This window comes from Gorilla gorilla, chromosome 8 (genome assembly GCF_029281585.2).
Source record: "Gorilla gorilla gorilla isolate KB3781 chromosome 8, NHGRI_mGorGor1-v2.1_pri, whole genome shotgun sequence".
Classification (NCBI taxonomy): domain Eukaryota; kingdom Metazoa; phylum Chordata; class Mammalia; order Primates; family Hominidae; genus Gorilla; species Gorilla gorilla.
The window spans coordinates 128,655,472-128,676,993 of NC_073232.2; the positions used below are offsets into that span (position 1 = coordinate 128,655,472).

Below are 21,522 nucleotides of genomic sequence, written 5' to 3' on the forward strand. Positions count from 1 at the left end.
TTTTTAAAGTAGTGTAGCCTAAGCGTAGTGTTGATAAAGTCTAGAGCAGTGTACAGTAATGTCGTGGGCCTGTGCATTCACTCACCACTCATTGACTCACTCAAAGCAACTTCCAGTACTACAAGCTCCATTCATGGTAAGTATCTTACACAGGTATACCATTTTTTATCTTTTATACTGTATTTTTGCTGTACCTTTTCTAGGTTTCGATATATTTAGATACACAAATGCTTATTACGGTGTGCCTACAGTGTTCAGTACAGTAACATTCTGTATAGGTTTGTAACCTATGAGCAATAGGCTATACAGTATAGCCTATGTGTGTAGTAGGCTACCCCATCTTAGTGAGTGTGAGTACACTTGATGATGTTCTCACAACACCATAATCACATAAGGACTTTTTTCTCAGAACATATCCCTGTTGTCAAACAACACGTGGCTGTACATGAATGTTCATAGCATTATTCATAGTAGCAAAAAAGTGGAAACAACCCAAATGTCAATCACGTGAGGAATCCAAAAACAAAATATGGGCATATGTGTACAGTAGAATTATATTCAAGCATCAAATAAATGAAACACTGAAACATGCTACAAAATGGGTAGTCCTTTTAATCATTATGCTAAGTGATAGAAGCCAGATGCAAAAGACCACATACTGTATGATTCCATTGTTGTGAAATGTCCAGAATAGGCAAATCTGTATATAGAGAAAGTAGATCAGTGGTTGCCTAGGGCTGGCAGAGTTAGGGGAAATTGGGAATGACTGCTAACAGGTATGGAGTTTCTTTGGTGGGGGGAGTGAAATGTTCCAAAATTATATAATGGTAATTGGATGCATATATCTGTGAAAATACTAAAGCCCAATGAATTGTATACTTTAAAAGGATGAATTATGTGGTATGTGAATTATGTATCAATAAAAACTGTTTGTAAAAGGAACCAAAGGGGCTCTAAAAGTTAGGAAATACAATATCTGGGCTGGGTGCAGTGGCTCACACCTGTAATCCCGGCACTTTGGGAGGCCGAGGCAGGCAGAACACGAGGTCAGGAGTTCGAGACCAGCCTGACCAACATGGTGAAACCCGTCTCTATTAAAAACACAAAAATTAGCCAGGCATGGTGGTGAGCACCTGTAATCGCAGCTGCTTAGGAGGCTGAGGCAGGAGAATCGCTTGAACCCGGGAGGCAAAAGTTGCAGTGAGCCGAGATGGCGCCATTGCACTCCAACCTGGGCAACAGAGCAAGACTCCATCTCAGAAAAAAATAAAAGAAAGAGAAAGAAAGGGGGGAGGAGGAAGAAGAGGGGAGGGAGGAAGGAAGGAAGGAAAGGAAGGAAGGAAGGAAGGAAGGAAGGAAGGAAGGAAGGAAGGAAGGAAGGAAGGAAGGAAATCTGATATGAAAAATTTCCTGGAAGAGATTAAGAGCAGATCAGAGGCCGCAGAAGAAGAGACCAGTGAATTTAGAGATAACTTAAAAAATTGAAACACAGAGGGAAACAAAAGACTTCAAAAAGCTAAAAAGCTCCTCAGAGACATGTGGAACAACATAAAAGAATCTAATAAAATGTGTAAGTGGAGTTCCAGAAATTATGGCAGAAAAGAAAGAATATTTGAAAATTTAGGAGATGAGTCTTAAAGGATGAATTGGGATTTGTCATGAGAATAAAGGGAGCAAGGGCATTTTAGGTAGAAGAAACAATATTAGCAATATTGTGAAAGCTTTAGCCATATTATGAGTACTATGCAATGTCATTTTAAATGTGTTTTAATTATAAAGGATAGTTTTCTTATTTGGAACTTTATTTCACTAAGTGATATTACATATTTTGAATTCTCTTTTGGTAGGCTAACCATCTACTAACTTATCCTTTTGTATCCAGCTGGTGATTAATAAGTTCTGGTCAGTTTCTTAAAAAGAGTTACTAGTTGGCCAGGGGAAGCTAGTTGGAGCTTAAAATTAACCGTATGCTGCTTAGATTTTTACTACATGAGAAAACGTTAATAATTGCTGACGTAAGGCAAAGCTTAAATGCTTAAAATAGATTTTTTGCATTTGTTTAGTTTTCTATTTTTTTAGATTTTTTAGGATTGATTTTTTTTCTATTTCTGTGAAGAATACCATTGGAATTTTCATGGGGATTGCATTGACTCTGTATATTGCTTTGGATAGTATGGATATTTTAACAACGTTAATTCTTCCAATCCATAGACATGGATATCTTTTCACTTATTTGTGTTGTCTTCACTTTCTTTCATCTATGTTTTATAGTTTTTAGTGTACAGGTCTTTTACCTCCTTGGTTAAATTTATTTCTAAGTATTTTATTTTTGATGCTTTTGTATCTGTTTCTAGAAATGAAGTCAATGGAACATGATAGTAGCCAGTTAAATGAACTTCAAAAACAAAAGAGTGAATTGATACAAGAATTATTTACTCTCCAAAGAAAACTTAAAGGTATTACCTTCATGAGTTAGGTTATTTTGCTGATAAATATAGTTATATATGCATGATAAGGGCATATTATTCTTTTAAAATATATTAACCTGTTGTGATATAGTGCTATTATTGGTATAAAAAAGAAATAGATAAAACACTAATCAGTGTGAGATCTGATATTTTTAATGTCACAAATTTTTTAAAGATCTTTTTTGTGCATGTAATTGCTATATTAAAGTAGAAAATAAAAATCATTAGTATATAAATTTTATATGCAAGCACCAAAAATTAGAGTATTGTTCTTATGAGTGAATAAAGATAATCTTTATGTTTAATTTTCAAAAGATTGCAACTATTTTTTGATTTGCTTAGTTTTTGAAGATGAAGAGAATGAATCCATTTGTACTACCAAATATCTAGAGGCAGAAAAAATAAAAATCAGTGAAAAGCCTCAAAATGATGCAGAATGCTTAAGGTAAGAGTTTCCTGTTATATTTTGGCCTAAATCACGTAATTTTTCAAGTTAAATAGATTTCAGTATAAAGCTAAGTGCATCAATTATTAATTTGAAGTTCCAGATGAGGACATTATTTTCTTCTCTGTGTATTCTGACACGTGCTGATAAGGAAACACTTCAGGGGCTAGAAAGTGCTACACATAAGTTCATGATGTGTTGGGTTGATGATTGATAATAGTGAAATTAATTTTATCTTTTCTTGAGACTCAGTATTTTTCACATCCCAAGAGATAAGACAACTCTCCTTTCTGTTATTCCTAACTTTTGGCGGGAAATGATTGAAATTACTTTTAATCTTTCTAGATTCCAGCGGTGGGAGGAAATCAGTCTGCTATTTTACTTGACATTTGTTACTCTCGTTTTGTTCTTAAAAAGTGAAAATGTATTTTCTGTATGGATTATTTAGATGATTTTTATGCATTTGGATAATGAATGTATGATATTTGAAGTGACATAGTCATAAACACAAGGAGTAAAGATCTCAAGTTTTAAAATTTGACTCTCATTGATTAATAATTTAGTGTTACCTTTGCTGGCTTAATTTTAAAGAAGTCCTGTACTTTCTAGGTTTCATATAAGAAAAGAAACCTCATTACTGGATCTATGAAGAAGCAAATGAAGCCTTCTTTAACATAAATCGTATAGGAAATATGTCCACCAGAGCTGAACAAATGCATCATATTAGCAGTGTATTACCTTAGGCAATAATTTTAGTAGATTGTGAGAAAATATTTGCAATTTAATTTTATGTTAAGTTTTATAAGCATAAAATATCAATCTCTTGGGTGATACGTGTGATGCAGAATGAGTTTTGATAATGACAATCTGCTCATTCATTTTTTTTTTGCACTTTAAAAAATGGTGATGCCCACTGGTGTCATTAGAGTTAGTAGTGTGAGGGCTTCCAATCTGAACTCCAGTTTTGTAGGTTTATCACTCCGTCATAAAAATGTGCTCTGGGTTAAAATTAAACACACAAAGTCTGTTAGAGAATGCTTTTTCCTTCACAAATGATGACTTAGGAAATTTGGATAGAAAGAAATATCAGTGCATATATTTAGTCCATTCATTGCATTTTAGCAGTTATTAAATTAAATGCCAATATTTATCAATTCCTACTTTTCATTCATTGATATGTGTACTTAGTTTCCCAATTAGCATGTTTCATAAGTTTTCCCAGGTGTGAAGAGTGAAGTCAAAGTACTGAGTATAAAGATTTTAGGAAAGAGGACTATCAGTCTTACAACTGATGCAATAACAAGAAGCTAATGATGTCAAAAAACAATAAGACATTGATTCAGCTTCATCATGAAGGCCAAAATTAAGTTGATGTTGTTATTGAATTTTGGGATAGAATAGTCTTTTTTCATCTCTGTGTTCAAATGTATATGGAATTCCATAATAGTTGCATTTCTCTTAATTTCTCGGGTTTGACTTCTTAATGGAGTAGATGTTATTTTTATAGCAGGATTTCTCAAACTTGGCCTTGTTGACATTTTAGACCAGATTATTCTTTGTTGTCAGGGGCTGTTCAATGCATTGTGAGATATTTAGTAGTAACCCTGTCCTCTACCCACTAGATGCATGCAGTAGCACCCTGCATTCACCGGTTGTGGCAACCAAAAATGTCTCCAGACATTGCACAATGTCCACTGGGGAAGGGGGTTGCAAAGTCCCCCCAAGTTGAGAACCAGCTTTATTTCAAGGTTATTATGACTTCTACATTCATTAACTTTAACCAGTAAGAAAGCAATTACAGAGGAAATCTTTAATATTAATTCATTTCTATGAGCTTACTGTTTCTAGTTTTAGTAATTAGACAACTTTAATACATGCTTTATTTTGTCTGTATTGAAATTCTTTTATAACGATTATGGTTCATATTTTAAAGCTTAATATGCCATGTTCAGGTTATTTGTTGGACTCTATCTCGATGTTATCCATTAGTGTAGAGAACCAGTGTTTCACAGTTTAGTGGTCTCTGCTTTAGGTAACGTTTGCATTCACAATGGTTTAATGGTTCACATTCAGAACGATAATAGTCTCTGCTTTAAATAATCTGTCTCTATTTCTAAATATCAAGATGTTTGTTTATTTAAACATTCTGTTTTGAAGAGTAAGTGTGTAACTAACACACATTTAAGCAGCTGACTTATAGAATATTGCTATGATTTACACTTAAACCGCAGGTTAGGTTAATTTATCAGAAACCTCCCAAAGAGGTATGTAATTATGACTAATCTGGTTTTTTCATATAGTGTAGGGAGAACAGAAATAATAAAGATCAGAGTCTTAAGAGGCAGTAAGCATAGTGGTTAAACCCTTTTGAAACCCAGCTCTCCCCCCACTTATGGTTCATCTTTCTTTCACTCTTTGCATCTTGCACAGTCCAGGGCACATAGTGTTCAATAAATATTTGTTCCCGTAATTGAGTCTACATATAATTGAATTTTCACTACGAAAAGATTAAAGTTCGTCTTCATATATTTTCAGTGTTATTTGCAAAGACATTATGTATTCTAACCACTGGGAAAGTGCCACTTTGGAATGGATTATTTTCATTCCTATCTTTTTCTTCGATGTGGAAAAAGCTTTACAAGTTTAATCATGCTGACCTCCCCTTAGTCACTCATTCCCTTATCCTAATGTGGAGAGGAGTGACACAGTCTGGTCGGTGAATCTGGAAAGGCAAACTGGGAAATGTGGAGCCCAGCCCCTTTCTTTTCCCTGTCTCTTTGGAACATGGCCTGCCTCAGAGAGCATGTTTTCCCACTCTGCTTCTCCATCTCTTAAGTTTTATCGTTGCTGGACTCCACAAGAGAAAGCCTGTGGGGTCCACTGCTACCTTTAATGGTGTGAGTTGTTAGTCTAATACTGGGGTTTGATATTAGCAAACCCTTGCCTACAGATTTAAGCCACATTCTCCAGTATCTGCTATATCAGTAATAAATGTGACATTTATGCTTGCCTTCTGCCTTTCTTATTTTTTGATTGGGCAGATTTCAGGCAGGAAAGAAGAGTATTATATATTGGGCCTCTGTAAACCCCCAAACCTATTATTATTAGTAGTAGTAGTATTAGTATTAGTATTAGTATTAGTATTAGTATTAGTATTTGAGACAAAGTCTTGCTCTGTATCCCAGAGCAAGGGATTATAGGCATGCACCGCCACGCCTGACTAATTTTTGTATTTTTAGTAGAGACAGGGTTTCACCACGTTGGCCAGACTGATCTCAAACTCCTGACCCCAAGTGATACACCTGCCTCGGCCTCCCAAAGTGTTAAGATTACAGGCGTGAGCCACTGCACAAACCTATTATTTTTTGTTATTACCCAACACCAGGGTTACCAAAATGCACAGTTCTTGATCATGATTTTTTTAACTTACTCCAAATTATAACATAACAGACAATTGTAAACATTTCAGGAATTTTCTTTCACCACAAAACTTCCTTCTAGAATGGTTGTACATCTTGTATTACTGATATTTGTGCTTGTTTAATGCAATAGGAAGATTGTTTTAGGAATAAATCTGCATAGGCAACAGCATGAGATTTTCATTCTGAGCACTTAAAGATGGTGTGGCTTTGTTTCATCACCACAAGACAGGGCAATAAGAACAAAAAGAAATGAAAAGAAAAAAGGTAGTATGGTTTGTGAAGAGCATATTTGCAATGTAAGCTGCACAAAAGTTAATATACACCTGCTACGAGAGACTCTAAATGCATTAATGTCATGTAGTAAAGCAGTGCTGTGACCTCTTCAGTGAAAAAGTCATCTAGTTAAGTTGGTCATAGAGGTCACACTGTTGGTCCTTAGACTTGTAAGAAGGCATAAACTCAATATGGTATTAACATGTTTTCAAACTCTTTCAAGGATACATAAATAAATATGTATATTTTCACATGTATATATTTTTTATTATGAGAACAGGCGGGCCAGGCGTGGTGGCTCATGCCTGTAATCCTAGCACTTTGGGAGGCCAAGGGGGGCAGATCACGAAGTCAGGAGATTGAGACCATCCTGGCTAACATGGTGAAACCCCGTCTCTACTAAAAATACTAAAAAACTAGCCGGGCGTGGTGGCAGGCGCCTGTAGCCTCAGCTACTCGGGAGGCTGAGGCAGGAGAATGGTGTGAACCTGAGAGGCAGAGCTTGCAGTGAGCCGAGATTGCTTTTCATACCCTTGCTCTGACACCCCAAGTGTGACTACTGTTAAAAGTTTGATGTGTATACTGTCAGAATTTATTTCTGTTTGTGTGTGTACACACATGTACATAGGTGTGTCTGTGTGTGTTTAGCAAAAATGGGATTATGAATCACACTTACTGGTCTGCAGTTTGCTTAATTATTTATCAAAATGTAGATGTTTTCATTTTAGTTTGTACTAATCTTCATTCTTTTTAATGCTATTATATGGAGATGCCATATTTATATAACCAGTCTCTCATTAATGGATGTACAAGATAGTTTCTAAATATTCATAATTAGACACACTTTTATAAATGTATCCTTAAATACTTGCAAGAGTCTTTCTGTAACATTATTTAGAATAAGCAGCATTTCGTAGAGTAATATGAATTGTTACCCAGGCTCCATTTATAAAATAGTCTACATTATCTTTGCTCTTTGTTTTCAACAACAGAGAAGCTCAAAGTAGACAAGAGTAACAAGATCTCAATTCTACAGTGTCCTCAAAATATTAGTCAAATAGTTGTGTATCTGTACCTTACCTATATTATCTCCATCTTTTTTAACATTTATAAAATATGAGAATCCCCATTTAATTCCAGGATTGTTTTTTAGCTCTATATTTTGCTGAATATTTCTGTTGACTCTGCATCTTTTCTGGTAAAACTTCATCATTTATTCACTAACAGAAGTGTCTCTACAGCATTGATTATGTAGCCTTCAAGCTAATAGAGATCCCCTGTTCTGTGAATCCTTGGCACATACTGTAGTTATTAAAGCTTCAAAGCAAACACAGAGGAAATTTTTACGGTAGACTCCATTGATTATTTTAAAAGTTATATTCTGATATAAATGTAACTTTTCCCCTAAATTGTGAAATAATTTTATTATACAAGCCATACAAAATATTACAGTGATTATTTTCTAAATTCACTGGTATCTTTAATGTCATACAGATTTCTTTTTTCATTTTCCTATGTTTATCTTTATAAATCAACCCCTTTTGGTGTGGGTTTGGGAAGATGACAGAAAATATGTGGTAAAAGGAGATGCCTACCCCAACCAACCAGGATTTGGAGGAAGGGAGATGCTGGCAGGACCGCTCCCTCTTCTAGCCCTTTCTCAGCAGATTCCTCTGGTCTAGCCTTACACACCTGTGAAAGCTCTTACCTATCTGCTCTTGGCCTGGACTGAAGGAAAGCAGAATTAGAAAACTGATAATTCTACTGTCACACATTCAACTTTCATACCCACTTTCAGAAATAAATTATATATGAAATTGGAGTACTGATAGTACTTTAAATAGAATAATTTTGTGCTTAAATGCCACTAAAATAATTTTATATGAATTAATATAGAGATAGAGAATATGTAAAAAGTCAGTCCATGGAAAAACCAGTGGAAAGTAGGAAGAACTGCTTATTAAACCTCTAGTGTGATTAAGAAAACCAAAAAGGACAAGACTAATAAATTTAACATACAAGATTTAAAATTTCGGCTGGGCGCAGTGAGTCACGTCTATAATACCAACACTTTGGGAGGCCAAAGCAGGTGGATCACCTGAGGTAAGGAGTTCGAGACTGGCCTGGCCAACATGGTGAAACCCCGCCTCTACTACAAATACAAAAATTAGCTGGGGGTGGATGCCTGTAATCCCAGCTACTCAGGATGCTGAGGCAGGAGAATCTCTTGAACCCAGGAGGCAGAGGTTGCAATAAGCCGAGATCACATCATTACACTTCAGCCTGGGCAACAGGAGCGAGACTTGGTCTCAAAAAAAAAAAAATAATAATAATAATAATAATAGATTTAAAGTTTCATGTGTCAATAAAAGTCATCAAGATTAAATGGTAAACTGGAATAAAATTATAGTCATTATGATAAACAAAGGATAACAGCTTGTTAAAAAATCAACTGATAAAAATCCATTAGAAAACATTAAATTAGTGGTTCTTTATCCATGCATTTATCAAACATGCATTAAACACCTACTTTGTACCGTACAGTATGCTAGTTGCTGGGGATACCAACATGAGTAAGACAATGTAATTGAGCTATACTGATTATCAATAAAATGTAAATTAAAACCACTAAATATTATTTAGTCTATCAATTTTTGAAAGATCAAGTGATCATAATCAAAATTGGCAAGTGTGTGCTGCAGAGATGACTTATACATGGCTGGTGGCAGTATACATGCTTAGATATATTTGGAATGAAATTTAAGACAAACAAATTATTATAAGCATCTTAAAATGTTTATGCCATTTGACCCAATAATTCCATTTATGAGCTGTATTCTAAGGAAGACAATGCTAAGTACAGAGGAAGCTTTATGCTCACAAAGGTATTCATAGTAATATTATTTATGGTAAAAAAAAAACTGAAATGCCCTGTTATAAGAAATGATTATGTTAATTAATGATGTAACCACTAGAATTACTACATATTTATCTTAAATAGTATTAATTGGTATGCAATTAATAGTTAACTGGGGGAAATATATAAAATAGCATTGAGCACACACACAAATACATACACACAAAAGCAAAACTAGGAAGCAAAATTGTATAATCACTTATATGAAAACTAGAGACTGCAATGAAATATACATAAATTTTAACAGCATTGCATTTGAGCACTAGGACTTTGGGTGAAATCTGTCCTTTCTACTTTAAATAGTAGTGTGTACAATTCTGTAGCTAAAATGAGTATGTTGTTAGTTAAGGGTTTTCTATGTCTCTGAGAGGTAACTGAAAAAAATTTATAATGATGCAGGAAATTATAAAAATACATGGAACATAAGTTTTTCTAAACTAATTAGCAATGTTGGCCTATCATAGTCATTATTTGATGACTCAGAGAAAAGTGACAATAACCAGTGCAAAGTGCCCTTAGTTCAGTGAGTGAGGGAAGTCCTTGACTCCTGTAGGCAATCAGTCTATGCACTGAAGCATGAGATCTACTTACCATTATATTCCTTTGGCTAGCAGCAAACGTATTAATATTCATGCCATTATCATCTGGCCTCTTTTGAAGCTAGCAACAGCAATCTTTTCTTTAAGTGCAGATCTAAATTCTACAGCTTGATTATATGCTAAATAGGGAAATACTTCCTATAATTTGCTCTGAATGCCCTCCTTAATTTCAGCAGTCTCTCATTCTTATTTTTAGGTAACTAAAAGGGTGAGTGGTCACCACCTAATTCTGATAGGCATGAGAAGTCATACAGAACCTGTAGTCCATTTGAAGTGAAGAGATGGATGAGCACGTGTTGATGGAATGGTGGGAATATCTCTACCATTTTATTTGAAAAATAAATTTATTAAAAAGAAGGCTTATGTACATTTCAATAGCAGCATCCATAGTATATTGTAACTCTCCACTTAACTTTCCATTTACTCTTTAAAAATATTTATTACAAGGGTTTTTATACATGTGTAAATATATGATGCTTAAAATTAGTAACTTATCTTTCCTTATTAAGCATTCCTTTAGATTTCTCATTTACTATTAAATTCCTAAAAGTTCAGACAGAACACAGTGAACTTCAATATACATATGTGCTGCATAATGACATTTCAATCAACAGCATATCACATATCTAAGAGTGGTCCCATAAGATTATAAGACTGCACTTTTTATTCCACCTTTTCTATGTTTAGATACACACATACTTACCATTGTGTTTCAGTTGCCTACAGTATTCAGTACAGTAACATGCAGTACAGGTTTGTAACCTATGATCATCGGCTATACCCTATAGCCTAGGTGTCTGGTGTGCTATCCAATCTAGGTTTGTGTAAGTTCACTCTATGATATTTATACAATGACAAAATCACCTAACTATGCATTTCTCACAGTATATTCCTGTTGTTAAATGATGTATGACTGAATAGGGTATTTCACCATCCACCCTTATTATAAATATTATATTTTTATTCCCTAGTGGTCCTTAAAATAATATATGTAAACTATATGTAATTTCTAAAGTATACTAATATAATGAGCACCTGTGAACTAAATATGAGCTAAATATGAGCTAAAAATGATCATCCATGAAATAAACTAGAATATTACCAATAACTTGCATTAGCTATGGCTTCTCTTTTATTCCATACTCCCTTCATTACCCCAGATATCGTTGATGTCCTATATTGTATTTCATTTTCTTGTGCATGTCGTTCTACAATGTGATTCATTTACTTGTGTATATATAATTTTCTTTATAGTATTATATAACTAACTTTAGTTTACAGCATGCATTTATCATCTAACCTATACATACATGCACAATCTATTGGTTATTTGTATTTGTTTTTGAGTTGTGTAAAAATTATATTATACTATCTGGGATTTGTATTTTATTCAATGTTTTTTCTAAGATTTACCCATGTTGGTGAGTGTAGATGTATGACCATAGCATATTTTTTTCTCTTTTTAATGGACATTTGGTTTGTTTCAAGATTTTGGTATCACCAGCAGTGCTGCTGGTGCACATATGCAAGAGTTGTTCCAGGATAGATGCCTGTTGGAATTGCTGAGTGTAGGGCATGCGAATGTTGAACTTCACAAGATGACGACAGACTATTTTCCAGTGTGATTAAGCCAGTTTATATTCTCATTAGCACATTATGAAATTTCCTGTTGATCTCCATCCTCTTCAATGCTTTTTAAAGGCTTTTTAGTTTTTGCCAATCTTGTGGACATAAGATGATATTTCATGGTCTCTAATGGCCTTGTCCTGACTACATATATGGTTGAGCATCTTTTGCATCTGTTTATGATCCATGCATTTTTTTCTGTAAAGTAACTCTTATTTTTCTACTAGATTGTTTGAGTAATTTGTCTTTTTCCTATTAATTTCCAGAAGTTTTAAAGTTTTGCTCTTTCAGTAGTTGTGAATTTTGTCTGTTAATGAATTAAAAATATCTTCTCCAATTTTATGGGGTTTTGTTGTTTGCTTTAGGCTGTTCTAGTTGAAGAGTTCCTACTTTTGCTGTGGTTGAAATTTTTAATCATTTTTTATAGTTAGCATTTTTGTTTCTTCATTAACAATATTCTATTGTATATTTCAAAATAGCCACAAGAGAGGATTTTGAATGTTCTCATGATAAAGTAATGATAAATGTATGAGGTGATGGATATACAAAATACCCTGATTTGACTGTTGCACATTGTATGCATGTATCAAAACATCACACTGTATCCCAAAAATATGTGCAATTATTATGTCATATTAACAAAATTAGAGGCCAGGCGCGGTGGCTTATGCCTGTAATCCCAGCAGTTTGGGAGGCTGACGCGGGTGGATCACAAGGTCAGGGGATCGAGACCATCCTGGCTAACACAGTGAAATCCCATCTCTACTAAAAGTACAAAAAAAAATCTGGGCGTGGTGGTGGGTGTTTGTAGTCCCAGCTACTCGGGAGGCTGAGGCAGGAGAATGGTGTGAACCCAGGAGGCAGAGCTTGCAGCCTGGGTGACAGAGCGAGACTCTGTCTCAAAAAAAAAAAAAAAAGAAAAAGAAAATTAACAAACAGGAAATTTATCATTGGTACAGTACTATTATTTAACAGTCTATATTAATATTTCCCGTTATCTTAATTGTGTTCATTATAGCTACTTTTCTTCTTACTTTTTCACTTCCTTTCTGTCTCTTTCTTGTCTTCTTTCCCTTCCTCCTCTCTCTCTCCTTCTTATATCTAGGAACCAATTGAGGATTACAAATTATGTTTTCTTCTAAGCTCTTTTATTCAAGAACAATTCCTCTCCTTTCATTAAATTGACACTTTTTCTGAGGTGTCAAGGCTAGTTGTTTTATAGAATGTTCTTCAGTTTGTACTTATTTGTTCCTTTGAGATTATATGCAAGGTAATTTTTTTGGCAAGAATATTATGTAAGTGATAGTGTGTCTTTTTCAGAGCATTATATCAGGAGGCTCATAATGTCAGTTTGTTTCATTTTTGGTAATGTTAAGTTTGATCCCTTAGTTAAGATTACATCTGCCAGATTTCTCTGGTGAGAAAGTACTATTTTTCCATTGGTAGTACTAAGTAATATATAGGATGACCCTTTGATACCTTGTACATATCCTTTCCCCAATAACCCTTCTCTCAACCATTTATTGTCCACTAATGATTCCTCCTTGAATCAGTTATTACAATGGTGGCTGCAAAATGGTAATTTCTAATCATGGCATTCTTTATTTATTTATTAATTGGTAAAGTTCTTTTAAAAAGAGGTTTCCTTTTCCCCTCCTTCCCCCACCCTTTTTATTTCTCCTTTAAAAAAAAATTCTCTATGTACTCATGCACCTTTTAAAGTTACATGGGTCATAATCCATTACCGTCATTATTATTTTTGATACCCCAATTTTCCCAAATTTGGCCAGAGGCAATCCCTCTGAAATTGATTTCTGTGTGGTTTTTTAAAAACCACTTTTTTTCTGGTGCAAGAAGGTGTTCCAGGCTCTTCTTATACATACCTCCCTCAATCCTGGAACCAATTATTTTTTTCAGGAAGCCCTATTATCTTTGAGTTGGGAATAGTATTTAGAAATTCAGACCACAGTACTAGATGTGCTCATTGCTACTGGATGTCATTGCTTCTAAGCACTTTAAATGGACACAACTAAAATTACCATTTTTAAATGGTAAATTTACACAATCTCCTCCAACTCAAATCCAAAATGACTGGGTTTTTCTTCTCCTTCCTCCATTCTGTATGTATGTCTTCTTTCTAGTTAAAACTCTGTTTCTCAATTATATCAGTGTAATTATTAATATCCTAAATCCTACAAATATCACAAAATAATTTTAGAATTACTAGCCATGTACCCCCACTAACAACAAGCCTACTAAATAAAGTATAAGATTCCTCTATAATTCTTAGTGCCTTACTATACATCCCACTGAGGGTGAATAGACTATTGTGTTCAAAAATCACTTTAATTCTTTTTTATTTTTTCTTATGATTATAAATTTGAAATGTAGTTAGGCTTATTCATTTCCATTTGTGTTTAACTCAAGTGTTCTTTTCATCTAACTTTAGGGCTCGTTTTCTCAGCTTTATTGATGGAATTTTATTTGATAAATAAGTAAAACATCAATGTAATTGAAGAGTAAAAGTATATAAAAAGATACATCCAGAGGCATTTCATTCCATTCTCTATCCTACTGCATTTTCACTCACTGCTGTAGGTTACTGTTTTTGCTAGTTTTTGATTCATCCTTCCTGTGTTTCTTTTTCCAAAAATAGACATTTAATTATATATTCTCATATCCCTTTCTCTTTCACAAACGTTAACACACTGTATATAGTCTTTTGTATCTTTCCGGTTTTTATTTAACAATATATCCTGGAATTCATTTTGTAATAGTTAAAAGAGATTATCTTCATTTTTATAGCTATATAATACTTCATTGTAACAGATGTACTACAGTTTATGCAACCAGTCTCATATGAATAGACACTTACATTGTTTCCAGTATTTTGTGATTACAGATAATGCTGCAATAAATAATCTTGTGTATATGTTGTTTTGTATTTATACAGTATCTTACTGGATATGGAGTGGCAGTGTCAAAGGGAAAATGCAAATGTAGTTTTGTTGGATCTTGCCCCATTGTCCTCCATCGAGCTCATACCGTTTTGAATTTCCTCTAGCAACGTTTGAGCACAATTTTTTTTCCCATAATCTTGCCAAAAGAGTTTGTTGTCAAGTTTTTGAAGTTTTGCCAGTGTGATAGATGAGAAACAATATTCATGTGTAGTATATTTGCAACTCTTCATTATGAGTGAATTTGAGTGTTTATACCTTTAAGGACCATTTGTAAATTGTTTTTTTAACTACCTCTCTATGACTTTTTCCCATTTTTCTATCAGGCTTTTGGTCTTTTTGTCCCTGATTAGAAAATTTATTTATATATTATGGATATTAATCCTTTATCTGTGACATACGTGGCAAATATTTTCTTATGGTTTGTCATTTATCTTTGAACTTTACTTACGGTGATTTTTGCTACACAACCTTTTAAACATAATTGAATTTAATACTCTTTTCTTTTATTGCATTTGTGTTTTGAGCAATAGTTTTAAAGTCTTTACCTACACCCAGTTTATCGAATAATCTATTGATGCTTTCACTTTGACCTTGTATGGTTTCATTTTTTACATTTAAATCTTTGATCCATTTCGAGGGTATTCTTGTATATGCTGTGTAATATAGATCCAACTTTAGCTTTGGCAATCCATTTATATCCATTTGCAAATGACTATCCAGTTTTCTCAACACAATTTAATGAAGAGTCTATCTCTTTTTCCCAGTGGTTTGAGGTGTCACCTCTATTATCTACTAGATTTCCATTTATAGTTTACTCTGTCTGTCTTCTACTGTATCCCACTGTTCTATTTATATGCCAGTACTGCAGTGTTTTAATTATAAAAGATAAATAGTAGGATTTAGTGGTTGGTAGGGCTAGTCACTCCTTTTTTTTTTTTCTTTCTCAGGGCTTTCCTAAAAAGAAAAACATTAAAGAGCCTTATTTGAATGTTTATTTTTTTCCATATAAACTTTAGGATCAATTTGCCTAGCATCAAGGAAAAAATTTGTATTTTTATCAGGATCATATTCAATCTGATTTAATGTAGAAATAATTAACATTTTTATGATGTCCTATGAAAGAAAAAGTCATGTTATTATTGATGAAAATGAAGGCTATTTTTGTATGCTAATTTTATATCTTGTCACCTTACTATTTTATTATTTGAATTTTTTTATTCATTGATATTTTTGAGTTTTCAGTTATATTGTCATATTACCTGAAAATTAAAATAACTTTATTTTGTCTCTCAAACTATTATGCCTCTAATTATTTTCTCTAGACTAATTTTAATGGCTAGTTCTTCCAACTTAATATTAAAAAGTAATAAAGGTAATGGGCATCCTTATTCCTGACCTTAAGGAGATTGACTCTAGTGTTTCCCCAGCAATAATATGCTTACTTTGGGATTGACATATGTATTTTTTTATTGGGTAAAAATAATATGTATTAATTCTGATTTTATTGAAAGTTTTTTTTAAATTAGGGATAAGTTTTAATATTTTAAACACCCTTTCAGCACCTCTGAAGATAATCATATTATTTTTCCCTTGGAAATATTAATATGGTCAATTATATTAATGAATTTCTAATATTTAACCATACATTAATTCCAGGAACAAATCCTAATAGATCTTAGTATATTATTTATTTAATGTGGTATTGGATTCTTTTTACTAATATTTTATTTATAATTTTTGCATTAGTATTCATAGACATGTGTATGTGTGTGTATATGTATTCACTATCTTGATCAGGTCTGCTATCAATGTTATGCTTGCTTCAGGAAAAGAAATTCACTGTTTTCCTTATATCTTCATACTTTAGATCAATTTATATAGTTTTTGGATTATCTGGTGTCTCAAAGTATTTTTGCTTTTTGTTCATAATACAGTTTTTAAAAAACTTCATCAGCAAAACAAAACAAAAACTTTCTTCATTTCAGCTATGGTTACTGGGTGAGAAATAGACAAATTTGCAGGGACTATAACGTTTAAAGACAAGAAGGAATCAAGAAATGGAAATGAAAAGCACTGGAAAGACAAAAAGAACATCATTAAATCAAAACACTGCAACTGTCTCTACCCAAAAGATAAGAGAGCCATTGATTTAAACAAACTTCTTCCACCCTACAGAAGCCATTACTTTCAACTGTGAGGCCTCAGACCTTCTCTCAGTGTTTCCCTACACGGGGAAGGACTTTCACTTTCTGAGGGTCATTTAATCTGTATTTCATCACCCTTAGGCACCCTTTTTCCTTTCTTCTCTCTACCATTGAGTGGTTACTTAACTCTTTCTGCATTGGTGTAGGCTTCAGAGCTGAAGTTAGATGTTTATTTCCCTATTTACATGTAATTTCAAGTTTTGCAAAATCCTCTGTTTCCTTCTTAGCTTGTATACATAACTTATAGGTAGTTTTATTTGGTTTTCGTATTGAGAGGTCTTTTTTACATTATTTTTCCTTTTGGAAACTTAAAAATTTTTAATTAAAAAATTTTGAATTAAAAAAATTTAATTGTTATTTTATAGGAACTTTGACTTCTGTCATTGCCTTTTTTAAAACTTACATAGAGAAAATTTACCTTTTAGTATACAGTGAATTGGCAAAAATATTCAGTTATGTAACCACCACTGCAATCAAGATATAGAATACTTTGATGATCCCAGAATGTACCCTCCTGCCTATTTATACTCAGTGCCTGTTTTCCAGCCCCAGCCCCTGATCTGTTTTCCTAGTTTTGCTTTTTCCAATATGTCGTACAAATGGAATAATATGCTATGTATCCTCTTCGGTCTGGCTTTTTAGATTTATCATAGTGCATTTGAGATTATATTTGTTCATTTGTCAGTAATAATGGTAGAGAATTCTACAAAAATAATGAAATACTTTAGAGCACAGATACAAGAAGCTCAGAGAGCCCCAAGCAGCATTAAAGAAAAACAAACATCTATACACATCATATTTGAACCTCTGAAAAATAAAGATAAAGAGAAAATCAGGAAGGAAGGCAGAAAGAGAAAAGACACAAAGACATTATATACAAAGGAATGAAGATAATAACTATAGAAGACTTCTCATCAGAAATCATGCAAACCAGAAGACAAGGGAATGACATCCTAAAGAATGAAAGTAACAGCTGCCAGCTCAGAATTGTCAGTGAAAATCCCTTTCACATATGGAGGCAAATACAGATATTTTTAGACAAACTCAAGTTGATTGAATTTCTTGCAAACGGACTACATTACAGAAAAGGGCTGTATAAGCTTTTCAGAAAGAAGGACTATACCAGATAGAAATTTGGAGCTATGCAAAGAAATAATAAAACTCCAGAAATGGTTCAAATGGGCCAGTCATGGTGGCTCATACCTATAATCCCAGTACTTTGAGAGGCTGAAGTGGGCAGATAGCTTGAGTCCAGGAGTTCGAGCCCTGGAGTTTGAGACTACCCTGGACAACATAGAGAGACCCCATCTCTACTTAAAAATAAATAACTAAATGAAAGATAATGAAGATAAATATAAAATTAGAAATGAAAATGAAGATAAACATAAAGGCCCCTTTTTCACTTTTAATTGATGTAACAAATAAGTGACAAAAGCAAAAAAGTAGGAATACATTTTAGGTTTATAGCATATGTAAAAACAAAAATGTATGATGATGACCGAACAAAAAATGGGAGGAAGAAATTGGAAATAAACTGTTTTAAGTTTCTTATCCTATAAGTATAGCAAGTGTTATTTTATTTTTCTTTTTTTGAGACACAGTCTCTCTTTGTTGCCCAGACTGGAGTGCAGTGGCACAATCTTGGCTCACTGCAACCTCCGCCTCTGGGGTTCAAGCTGTTCTCATGCCTCAGCCACCCAAGTAGCTGGGATTACAGGCGTGTGCCACCACACCTGGCTAATTTTTGTATTTTTAGTAGAGACGGGGTTTCCCCATGTTGGCCAGGTCGGTCTTGAACTCCTGGCTTCAAGTGATCTGCCCACCTTGGCTTCCCAAAGTGCTGGGATTACAGGCATGAGCCACTGTGGTCCTGCCAAGTAAAGCAGTGTTATATTATTTGAGAGTACACAGTAATAAATTGAAGACATGTATTAACCCATATGCAAGCACTACAACTTTAAAAAAATACAGTAGTCCCCCTTATTTGCAGTTTCTTTCTGCAGTTCCAGTTACCCACATTCACCCATGGTTCCAAATATTAAATGAAAAATTTCATAAATAAACAATTCTAAATTGCACACCATTCTGAGTAGCATGATGAACTCCTGTGCAGTTCTGCTCCATTCTTCCCTGGACATAAATCATCCCTTTGTCCAGTGTATCTGCACTGTATATGCTACCTGCCTGCTAGTCATTTCGTAGCCATCTGAGTTATCATATCGACTGTTATGCTATCACAGTCTTTGTGGTAACCCTTATTGCACTTAATGATGGGCCCAAGTCACAGGAGTAGTGATGCTGGCAATTCATATATGCCAAAAAGGAGGTGTAAAGTGCTTCCTGTAAGTGAAAAGATGAAAGTTTCTGACTTAAGAAGGAAAGGAAAAAAATTGTGTGCTGAGGTTCGTAAGATCTACAGTGCAATAAGATATCTTGAGAGAGAGAGAGAGACCACATTCATATAACTTTTAGTACAGTATATTGTCATAATTGTTCTATTTTATTATTAGGTATTATTGATAATATCTTTATGTGCCTAATTTATAAATTAAACTTTATCATAGGTATATATATATAGGAAAAATCATAGCATATAGAGAGTTCAGTACTGTCTGCAGTTTCAGTTGTCCACTGAGAGTATTGGAGCATGTAGCCCCCATGGATAAAGGGGGAATATAGTAAGTATAAGTAACAAGTCAATAGAGGAGCTAAAATGTAATTATTTAAAAAGTCCAAAAGCAGGTAGAAAGAGAGGGAAAGAAAAGGGCAAAGCACATATAGAACAAATAGAAAATTATTAGAAAAATCTTATATTTTTAATTCAGCCATATGAATAACTATATTAAATGAAAATGGTCTAAATATGCCAAGTAAAAGACAGATTATTACATTAGATAAAAGAGTAAGACACAAATATATGGTTTCCACAAGAAACTCACTTTAAATATAAAGATGTAGATACGTTAAAAAAAAAAAAAAAGAATGGAAAGCAATATCCTGTACTAGCGGTCTGGAAGTTCTAGTTTCTTTATATCCTTATCAACACCTGGTACTGCCTATCTTTCATTTTAGTTATTCTGGTGAATGTTTAACGGTATTTCCTTATGCTTTTCTTTGTATTTCCCTGATTCAGAATGAAATTTAATACCATTTCCTATTTTTATTAGCCATTGGACATTTTATTTTGTGAATAGTCTGTAGTTTTGTGAATAGCCTGGGTGTAAGCTATTGCTTCCTGTCTCTGCTTTTACTTTATAATGGCTTTCCTTGTTGGGTGCTTCACGAATTTTTGCTGCAAACTCATTGTTCTCAATCTATGACAGGGCTGCGGGTCTAAATTTGTTAAGATGTCCTTTAGAGAATATTTTCTTTTTATTATTATTATTATACTTTAAGTTCTGTGGTACATGTGCAGAACATGCAGATTTGTTACATAGGTATACACGTGCCATGGTGGTTTGCTGCACCCATCAACCCATCATCTACATTAGGTATTTCTCCTAATGCTATCCCTCCCCTAGCCCCCCACCCCCTGACAGGCCCCAGTATGTGATGTTCCCCTCCCTGTGTCCACGTGTTCTCATTGTTCAGTTCCCACTTATGAGTGAGAACATGCGGTGTTTGGTTTTCTGTTCTTGTATTAGTTTGCTGAGAATCATGGTTTCCAGCTTCATCCATGTCCCTGCAAAGAACATGAACTCATCCCATCTGACAAAGGTCTAATATGCAGAATCTACAAAGAACTTAAATTTACAAGAAAAAAACAAACAGCCCCATCAAAAAGTGGGCCAAGGATATGAACAGACACTTCTCAAAAGACACTTATGCAGCCAACAGATATGAAAAAAAGCTCATTATCACTGGTCATTAGAGAAATGCAAATCAAAACCACAATGAAATACCATCTCACACCAGTTAGAATGGTGATCATTAAAAAGTCAGGAAACAGATGCTAGAGAGGATGTGGAGAAATAGGAACACTTGTACACTGTTAGTGGGAGTGTAAATTAGTTCAACCATTGTGGAAGACAGTATGGCGATTCCTCAAGGATCTAGAACTAGAAATACCATTTGACTCAGCAATCCCATTACTGGGTATATACCCAAAGGATTATAAATCATTCTGCTATAAAGACACATGCACACATATGTTTACTGTAGCATTGTTCACAATAGCAAAGACTTGGAACCATCCACAATGCCCATCAATGATGGGCATTTGGATAAAGAAAATGTGGCACATATACACCATGGAATACTATGCAGCCATAGAGAAGATTTTCTTTTGCATCTGCTGGCATCCAGGAAATGCCACTGATCTTACAACTCCTTCAGCTTCCCCTTGAGGGTCAGGGCTCAACAAAGGTTCAAACTGATCTACACTTCTCACTTTGTTGCTGGCCCAGGAGTTGCTTAGGTTTGGGAGAGCAATGTTGTTCCTCATATCTCCCCTCAGGGCAGCTTTAACCTCCTAGCTGCCCAATTCCAGGCTCTAGCTTTCTACCTCTTCAGCCACAGCTCCTAGCTTTTGTTTATGTTTTTCTTTTCAGAAAAAAATGTTAGTCATAATGCCAGAAATGGAAAACTTACTTTTACTATTTTCCACAT

At 34.1% G+C, this 21,522-nt stretch overlaps 1 protein-coding gene across 2 annotated transcripts in view; it reads left to right on the top strand.

Annotated features, from left to right (window-relative positions):
• Window positions 1-21,522, top strand: part of CCDC172 (coiled-coil domain containing 172) — a 55,742-nt gene that overhangs the window by 30,723 nt on the left and 3,497 nt on the right. For both annotated transcript variants that reach the window (XM_004050145.3, XM_019034491.3), the window contains exons 6-7: window positions 2,355-2,456; window positions 2,811-2,913. In XM_004050145.3, coding sequence (XP_004050193.3) covers window positions 2,355-2,456; window positions 2,811-2,913 — 205 coding nt within the window. The remainder of the gene's footprint in view (window positions 1-2,354; window positions 2,457-2,810; window positions 2,914-21,522) is intronic.